At 40.7% G+C, this 9647-nt stretch overlaps 1 protein-coding gene across 5 annotated transcripts in view; it reads left to right on the top strand.

Annotated features, from left to right (window-relative positions):
- Positions 1-9534, top strand: part of armc5 (armadillo repeat containing 5) — a 12874-nt gene extending 3340 nt beyond the window's left edge. For all 5 annotated transcript variants that reach the window (XM_077532095.1, XM_077532072.1, XM_077532086.1 and 2 more), the window contains 4 exons: positions 1457-2345; positions 3851-4554; positions 5967-6099; positions 7392-9534. In XM_077532095.1, coding sequence (XP_077388221.1) covers positions 1457-2345; positions 3851-4554; positions 5967-6099; positions 7392-8634 — 2969 coding nt within the window. In that variant the 3' untranslated portion in view covers positions 8635-9534. The remainder of the gene's footprint in view (positions 1-1456; positions 2346-3850; positions 4555-5966; positions 6100-7391) is intronic.
- Positions 9535-9647: the final 113 nt, after the last annotated feature.

Raw genomic sequence — 9647 nt, 5'->3', positions numbered from 1 at the left:
ATAACGAGTGGATTGTATATACCTCTTTGAAGACCCCTTTTTTCTTTTATCACTCAGTTCCTTAGACCCCAATATTAGATTTGGCAGAGGCATCTTTTGTTGAATTACAGGTATAATTCTTTAATTAAAAAAAACATATATATATATATATATATATATATATACACACACACACACACACACATTAGGGGTGGGAGAAAAAAACAATATCGCAATATATTATTGCGCTCTCTGTTGCAATAAATTATCGATACACTGACGGTAGATATCGATATATTGTGTCCAGTTGTGCAGTGTTAAGTTATAAATGTTTATGCACTTTATTTTGTCTCACGTTACAATGTTTACAGTTAAAAGGCTCAGAGGCAGTGAGGCACTATGCAGAACTTTGTACATTGTACAAAATTTTGGCATTGAATAAATGCGTAATTAGACATTTTCCTTTTTATGGGCTTTTTCAGTCACATATTGTGATATGTTGCTAAATTTCTTTTGACAATAAATAAAAAAAAATCGTAAATATCGTGTATCATGGTATTATCGATATCGTGAGCCAAATATCGTCACCTCCTGTAAACATCATTCATGTATTTTAGGCAAGTTGGAAAATGTCTGAAGTCCTCTTGTTTATGTTCAACAAATTTAAAACATCATCAACTAAATCATACTGTTGCTTCTAAGTACCGTCTCAAATGTTCTCAAATTTCGATACTGTAAATGTATAGGATCGTATGCCAAGAAACGTTTCTTGGGAAGAGCAACATAGCGGCCTCGCGACTTCAAAAGTCTTGGACTATCTGCTATCTCGTCATATCTTCAGATCAATGATTGGTTAAGTTGGATCACTTAGTAAGGGTATTTAAAGAAATTCGGAATTAACCAATAAGGTTATCCACATAGCATCCACAAATAAACACAAGCAAATTATTTTATGATGAGTGCCATTAACTTAATGGATTTATTTAAGAATAGAATAATGTCTGCTAGATATGCAGCTAGGGGTTGTTCGTGAACAAAATAACTAACAGTGAGTGATAGAATGGCTTGAATTCTTTTCCCAGATGATGTTTATTGGTTACTTGTTGCCAAGTAGAATTTGTGGGCCTCATTAATGCAGAATCACGACCAACCTTTTGTTACGTTAGATAAAATAAGGAACAATGATGAAGTAATCTCCCAAGGATCAAGAATAAATAAAAGAAAAGTATTTTAGAAGATTAAATCGAGATGGTTGTTTGTCTCTGTGTGCCCTGCAATTGGCTGGTAACCAGTTCAGGATGTACCCCGCCTACTACACAAAGCCAGCTAGGATAGGCGGTTAAGAAATGGATTGAAGAATAAATAGATGTTAACTTCATGGCTGTGGCAGTCTTAAAATGCTGAATGCAGTCGTCACTTCACATGAATTAAAAAAAAAAAAGTTTCAATTGTCACTTTGTCATTTTTCTCCACATAGGTGGCATACCAATCCTCCTTCTGTGCTTGTCTCTGTCGTCCACCCCGTCCTCCCCCACCGCCGCTCTGCCCAAAGACGCCTGCCCAAAGCTGGAGTGCGCCCAGTCGGCCTCGCGGGCGCTCCTCTACCTCTCGGACACGCCCAGCAACCGCTTGTCTCTTCTCACTCAGGGTGCCTTGTCGGCCCTCGCCCCTCTCATCTCCCCAGACTACCCCCAAGGCCTGCGGCGGACGGCCCTCAGGACCATCCACGAGCTCACCCGAGGCTGCGGTCCCGAATGCGCCAGGGAGGTGTCCCGCTCAGGGGTTCTGGCCCAGCTGGGCGCCATGACGTCCGAAGAGGCTAGCAAGCCGTTTGAGGAACTGGCGCTGAAGACCCTGGCCAACCTGTGCTCTCAAGGATGCCTGCGCCCCTTAGTGGGCTCCCTGGGGGTTATCCCCAGGTTCACGGCGGAGGCGAAGAAGGACCCCCTCAAGTCGGGGGTCTTCCTCAAGGCACTGTGCCTGTGCTGCAAGGAGGCGGTCAACCGCGCCAAGGTGAAGGAAAGTGGCGGGCTCGAGGCGCTGGTGGGCTTTCTGGCGGCGCATCCGAGTCTCCCCCTGGCGCGGCTCGCCATCCTGGCCTGCGTGGACTTTGTCTTCGACGAGTCGGCCGTGGAGCAGCTGCAGGAGTTGGGGCTGGTCCCCCTGCTGGTCGCCCGACTGGTGGCGATCACCGCGGGCGAAAAGACGGATGCGGCCGGCGGCACCCCGGGTGTCTCGTTGGGGTCATCTCACGCCGAGCTCCTGTCGCCGTCGTGCTTGGACTCCTTCGACTTTGCGCCTTTTGAGGGTTGCAAGAAGGAGGAGGGCGGCAGGGAACAGGGCTCATCAAGCTTTTTAAGTCTCAGGTATGACAAATTCAGCCCAGCAAACATTTACATTAACAAGGGTCCTCTAATATTTGTAATAATTGAGTGTTTAAAAAAAAATAATAATAATAATTATATATATAATTTTTTTTAAACTAAAAATTGGTTAAAATGCACATACTGACTTTTTTTTATTATTAGTCATTTACTCATTTACTGTCATTGAATAATTGAATTGGTCAATTGATTTATTTTAATTGAAAAAAAATGTCACACAAACAATTTTACACATTTAAAATAATATAAAATGAGAATTCATGATTTCATAAATAAAAGACATAAAGATTTAAAAAAATTATGTAATGAATTAAAAGTTGATTATATATTGCACATTATTATGTAAGTACACTTTTCCATACACATTTCATTTACTGTAACCTCTATAAATGTGTTAATGTTTAATCATATTTAAATTAATTAATTATAATATAAATTAAAATGAGAAGTCATGATTTCATCAGGAAACTATTTTACAAGCACATTTTAATATACGGCTGAATTAACTGTATTTAAATTATTTATGTATACACATTTTAAAACAGTGTCTATTATTTGTATCAACATAAATTATTTCACATGCATGGTGTGTATGTTTAATTTTAAAATTTACTTCTTAAATAATTGGTTAATTATAAAGTGATTGTTTATAATGCAATTTAAAAAAAATACATTTATTAATGTACATTGCACTTAACATTTATTGAATTATTTGTTGATCATTATAATTCAATTAATTATGTATAATAAATAATCAAAATGAAAATTATTTTTAACATGTTAATGAAACTATTTTTAATTCACATTTTTAAAATTTCCTGTAGATTATGCAATTCAAATAATTATAATTATGAAGACTGTAGCCATGTAACGGTAACGGCAATATCGTGATCTTGCAATATTAAAACTGCCACAATATATCGTCGTCGTCATGTCACGACATTAAAAGCAGTTAACTCTTAAAGACAGGTTGATTTCCATTTGTGCAGTTCTAGCACCCTCTGGTGGCTGTTGATTTAGTGCAGTTTAATTTTGACAAGGCATGTTTGGCCCTTCTATGTTTAAAATCCACGCTCATGGTCAGATGAAGGAACAGAGTCGATATGCGGAGGAACTCACTATAGGCGGGCATTAGCAATTTAGTGCCTCAATATTAAGTGTTATTAGAGATTGTAGGTTGTTTATATATGAATTGCTCTAATGTACAAAAGTGCAATTTTTTTTCTAGTATGAGCTCTTTTTTTGTTTTTTGTTTTAACAATATTGTGACCTTTTTTTTGTATTGCCAACCTCCCCACAATATTGTGATAATATCGTATCGTGACCTTCATATCATGATAATATCGTATCGTGATGTTTGGATATCGTTACATCCCTTGAAAACTGTACATTAAAAAATGAGGTCTCTATAAAAAAAAAAATAGTAGTTTAGTTATTATTCAACTATTTGACAAATGTAAATACCGAACTTGTGTTGTTGCATTCAGGTCCTGGCTGCTGTCTGAAGGTATGATCTCCTCCGAAGAAGACTTGCTGGATTCCTCTAGCAGTGCCGACGGGGAGTGGGCGGGATCGCCCCCTCAAAGCTCCCCGAACCCCGACTGCCTCGCCCCACTTAAAACCTGCTCTTCTTTCAACGCCGCTACCTCAAAGAAAGACGCTCCGAACTCCTCGTCGTCGAGGTGGAAAGCGGGAGATCCGCCACCCTGCAGTCCCCCCACCACGTCCCCCGCCTTGAAAGCCACCAACCCGCCCTCCCCTTCTAAGTTCTCATCTCCCAACAGAAGGCAGCAGCGGGCACATTCTGCGCTTTCTTCCGCAGCGAAGCTCACCGTCGACGCCCCTCCGTCCACGCCGCGCCGCTTCGCTTACCAGCACCCGTACCATCCCGAACCGTGGACGGCTGAATCGCCCGTCCTGCTGCTGCTGTCGCGCTTTTCCCACGCCGCCGACCCTAGCCCCGCCTTGGTTACCTCGAGCACCGTGCTGGGCCTGCTGCGCTACCTCAGTCAGCACCAGGACCCCAGCAGCCGCTGTTTCCGCCTGCTGTGCCGCCTAAGCTGCAACCCCAGCTGCCTCCGGGCGCTCCTCCGCACCGGAGCCGTGGCACTCGTCCACCACTACCTCTGCCACAGGGACGGCGGGGCCGGGCAGCAGCATGACCGGGTGAAAGCCAAGGTCAAACAGCTTGGTAAGATGTTGATTCAGTTGTCAGCTTGATTTTCACACCTTGAAAAATGCTTACTAGGAGACATACAAATCCAAACATATGAGGCATGACACTTAAAACTAAATTGCTTATTTTTATCTCTTCTCGTTATTTTAGTTAATGAAAGTAATGTAAAAAAAAACTAAAACTAAAATTCAAAAAACAATTTCGAAATAATGAAATAAAAACTAAAATGGTGAAAAAACAAAAGACTAACTGAAACTTAATTTTATGCTTACAAAATTATGTTAATAAAACTAATAATGTTTACCAAAACTAACTATAATTCTAGCTAAATGTCCTTTGTTCTAGTCTTTGATAATTAATGTAATGCACGAGCCTTTGGGGATGATTTTAAATGTGATATTATGTATATTTATTTAACCGGAATAAGGACGTTTGAAAGTGTGTTTACACAGAAGTGATGTCATCTAGTGGCAGCCAATAGCAAAGCACCTTCAGATGACGTCACTCCCGGGCAACAATTTTGCGTGCTTGACTTTTGGCTCCAATGGCTCGGCTCACCTGCTTTATCATTTAACTCGGCTGAAATGCAACGCTAGGTAAGTAATGTGTTACTTTTTTCATTTTACCATGGTGTTTATTAAATATTGCGCATAAGTGATACACATGAAAAACAAACAAAAACTAATACTGAAACTAACTAAAACCACCCTGACAACTAATTAAAATTAACTAAATTTAAAAACAAAACTCAAACCGAAATAAAAACGAACTAACATGTAAATTCCAACACTATAATAACCATGTTCACCGCAGCAGAACCTCGCCAGAACAAGTACAAATCTATTTTTTCCACAAGTAGTGAAAAGTATCTATTAGGTGTTAGGTCTTTAAATTTATGTACATTATTAATATAATATTAAATTATATTCCCCCTCAAAATTAACTTGGTGTTTAAAAAGAAATATAATGCTGAGAATCTGCAGAAATCATCACTTGGTGGAGCTAAAACATATGTAAAAACATAAACATTGAAATACACAACATTGTGGAGCAAACCCATATTATTCGCACAACAATGCATAAAGAACACATGTCAATCTACTGGTGGAGTGACCCCATGTCATCTTTGACTGAAATACAACATTGCGGAATGACCATTTTAGAATTGTCTGGCACACAGTGTGCATCCACGTCAGGGTCTACTCAGTCTCAAACACATTATGGAGCAACCATGGTGAGTTCTTTGGCGCAAAATATTGCCTAGCGATCACGTCATATTGTGAAGCAACGCCATCAGTCCACTGGAATACAACATTTCAAAGTGACAATGTTAGAGTGGCCTGGAACACAGTGTTGTGGAGTAACTTCATACCAGTGTTGAGGTTTTGGTGCAGTAATTTAACATTGGTAATTGGTCTTTTGTGCAGGTGTGACTGTCCTCAACAATGTTCACGTCCAATGCGAGTCGGCATTCGGCGCGGGGGTCCTCGCACACGTCATGCTGTCGGGCTCCGAGTCGGACCGCGTCAACTGCGCGCTGTCCCTGCCTTTAATCAGCAGGTGAGTCCTCTTTCAAATGTCAAGAATGACCGATCCCTTGTCAATTTCAGCCATTCTGTTATCTTAGTGGCTCCGTGCGGCATCGCCATGGAGACAAGCACAACAAACATCTTGTTTTGTGCTTTCTCAGGGACAGCAATGATGATGATCCTGGGTCAGTTTGACCCAGGCATGTTTATCAAACCAAAAGTGCAGGGTTGAAAAATCTCAATAAACATAAAAAAAAAAAAAAAAAAAAAAATCTATTAAGTCAACTTTCAAATATGAACCATTTTCATTGGACATGTTAAGAACTACTTCACCTGACTTACTTGTAAATGGGTCAGTTTGTCCCAGCCATGGCAAGAGGATTAAAAAGTAGAGAAACTCTTTGTCATCCATTTTGTACCACCAATTTTGTTTTCTTACTGAAGAAATCCAACATTCATATAAATAAAAACTTTAAAATGTAATGACTTGATGGAGTTTAAATGCCTTAAAATAACATATAAAGCCCATCATGAAATGTTATCAATTAACATGCAAATATTTATTTTTTTTTAAATTGGAAAGTGAGTACAAATGAAGAGGAACATATATTTTTTTCCAAACCTTAATACAGAACAAAACAAAAAGAACGATGTATTTCAACTAAAGGTGTCGGTTTGTGGAACAATCTGGATTATAAAACCAAATTATCTCAGTCTATTTGTATTTTTGTTTAAATGTATAAAAGCACAATTACTTGAAAAATATATTGAGCACAAGGTCATGCTATTGAATTAATTTGTTTGTTACTTTGAAAGCGTCTTGATTTTGTTTGTTGTCATTTATTTTGTGTTGATCATTTTTTATGTTGATTAGGGGCAGACAGATATCACAAGTTTGACTTCTTTCTGTCTCCTTTCATTTCTTTTTTTCTTTTAAAGAATGAAATAAAAATTTTGAATTGAATTGAAAACAATATTCGATTATGTACTTCATCCAAACAGGCCATTTAAATTATATATTATACCAAAGCATAATAAACATCAGAAGTGTAACAATTACAGTAGAGTAAAAATAAGTAAAAGGGTAGAAGATATCAGTACATTGATCTGAAAAAAAAAGCATAATGTGTAGAATTAATGAATATTAAGTGAATAAATCATATCCTTATATTAGGGCTTGACGATAATCATATGTACCTTGTAGTCCAAAAAAAAAAAAAAAAAAAGGAGTCCAAAAAGACAGTATTTTGTGCCTTATATATATATTTTTTAAGCGCTTAAGTCAAGGTCCCCACAGTCATCATAATTTCCATTATCTGACAGCAACAAGTCTCAGTTGCGGAAACTCCTCTTGGACTCCGGCGGCCTCCTCTTGGCCCTGCAGCCTCTCGGTTGCCGCGACGACATGGACGCCCACACCGCCGATTGTAGGCGTCTGCTTTCCACCTGGCCGGACGCGTCGATCCACTCGCTCTACTACTCCCTCTTGATTGGCTGCTTGTCTCCCCTGGTGTCCAGCATCAAATCGCACCCTGATGCTGGACGCCTGATTCAACTTTGTCAAGGTGACTCAGTGGCGCCACCTCCTTCTAAGAAGCCTCGTCCCGCTTCTGTCTGCCCGTATGCCACATCTGACTTTGACTTGCTGCTGCTTCTGGATGATGGGGCGGAGGTCCCGGCCAACAGGGAGGCCGTGGCTGGGTCAGACTCGGAGTACTTCAGGGCTTTGCTCAAAGGCGGCTTCGGGGAAGCCAAATCCGGAGAAGCTGTCCGCATTAAAGACGTTACTGAAGGCATGTTGGTTCCGGTGCTGCACCACCTGCACGGGTGCCGTCTGGCAGCATCAAGCCAGGTGGAGAAGTGCCGGTTTTTGGACTCTTTGATACATGAGGGGCTCGCTTCCTGTCAGTCAGAGGAGCTGCCCTTCCAGAAATCTCCGTTAGGCGAGGCTATGACGGGAGCGTGCAGATTCTTGGCCACGGAGCTTCAGAGAGAGCTGCAGGACCTCTGCATGGCTTGCCTCCTGTCTGGTGACGATCGTACAGCAGCGCCCCCCTCAGGAGGAGACCAGGACAACGCCGAAGAGCACCTGGCCAGCAGGACCTCCGAGTTGGACCTGACGTGTGTTCACCTGCAATTCGAGACTCTTTTGGAGACGAGCATCAAAACAACTTCCCTGAACAAGAAAGAGAGCAAAAAAAAAGTTGACGGTATTTCTCAAATTCAAAGTTTGAAACCCTGCGCCGAAAAGTCGGAGTTAAAAAGCTCGGCTCAGTTCCTTAAAGCAGAACTTCCAGACTCCCTCAAATCCCCGTGGGAGGAACCAGAAGGAGGTACGAGAGCGGGCCTTCTGTCAGAGGTGTACTGCTTTGCGCAGCGCTACAACTACCCGGCGCTGCGTCGGGGCTGCCTGACGCTGATGCTGGGCTGTTGGGATACGGGGCAGCGGCCCTGCTTCTCGGCCCGTGAGGCCGCCGGCTGCCTGCGACAGGCTGCCGGGCAGGCCGACTGCGTTGACACGCTCAAGCAGGATCTTCTCAGTCTTGTTGCGGACACGCTCAACTGAGAACCGTTTTGAAAGCCTGTATGCATGTTTTGTTTGTTTTGGGAGAAATTGCTGGCCTATATATATATATATATGTATATATATATATAAGGTGTATAAAAAAATTATTTGACTGGCCATAAGTCATATTTTGTTTTGATTTCAACTTTGTTGTCATAGATACAAGAGGTGAATAAAAAAAAAAAAAACAAGACAAGATACGTTAATAACAAAAGAAAATTTTAATGACCTTCAATCGAGCATATTTGTGGTTCGTTATTTGGGAATTCACTGATTCACAAATTTCGAGGGGGCCTATCTTCGTTATTCACTAAAGAAGAAAAAAAGCAAATTTTTTGACATGATTTTGAAACATTTCATTTGGAATTGCGGACTTGTGTTTCCATTTCTTCTGTCGCCTAATTAACTGTTAGTTTTGTGACATGAACGTTCTTTGGGATATTGCATGAGGTTTGGGGAATACTACATCTTTGCCTGAGCCCTCTGCATAATTTAGTGATATACAGGTAATTCCAGTAACATTTTATGGCAAATTAGTTAATCGTATATTATTTGCTTTAGGTTTAGTTGCACCCAAAACAAAATTCGGAGTAATGGGCAGTCAAAAGTGTGTTGTTTTTTTTCACCATGTTGAAGAATTTAAACCCGTCTCATCATATCATAATTGTTTATGATATACAGTACTTCTGTTTGTTCTGGTTTTTCTTACTTTTGTTCTTAATGAGACATCTGTTGCTGTCTGTTTCCTTTGTTTCAAGTTGTTTTACTGGAAGTACTGAGACAATCAGGGTCATGTCTTGTTTATTTTGTACATAGAGATCAATGGGAGATCTAGGTGTAGAGTTCACCTGCCTGATACCAACACCATGCCACTGAAATATAAAGATTTATGACACATGCTATGCAGTGTTCCTTGTTTTATTTACATAAACTATCCCCAGTACATTTTTTGCTCATCCCTGTGTACCAGCATTACAATACATGAGATGCCACATTGTCTAGTCATTTAACAC

Source organism: Festucalex cinctus, chromosome 1 (assembly GCF_051991245.1).
Source record: "Festucalex cinctus isolate MCC-2025b chromosome 1, RoL_Fcin_1.0, whole genome shotgun sequence".
Taxonomy (NCBI): Eukaryota; Metazoa; Chordata; class Actinopteri; order Syngnathiformes; family Syngnathidae; genus Festucalex; species Festucalex cinctus.
Note: the sequence above shows the minus strand (reverse complement) of the source record. Positions and strands in the feature narration are given on the sequence as shown.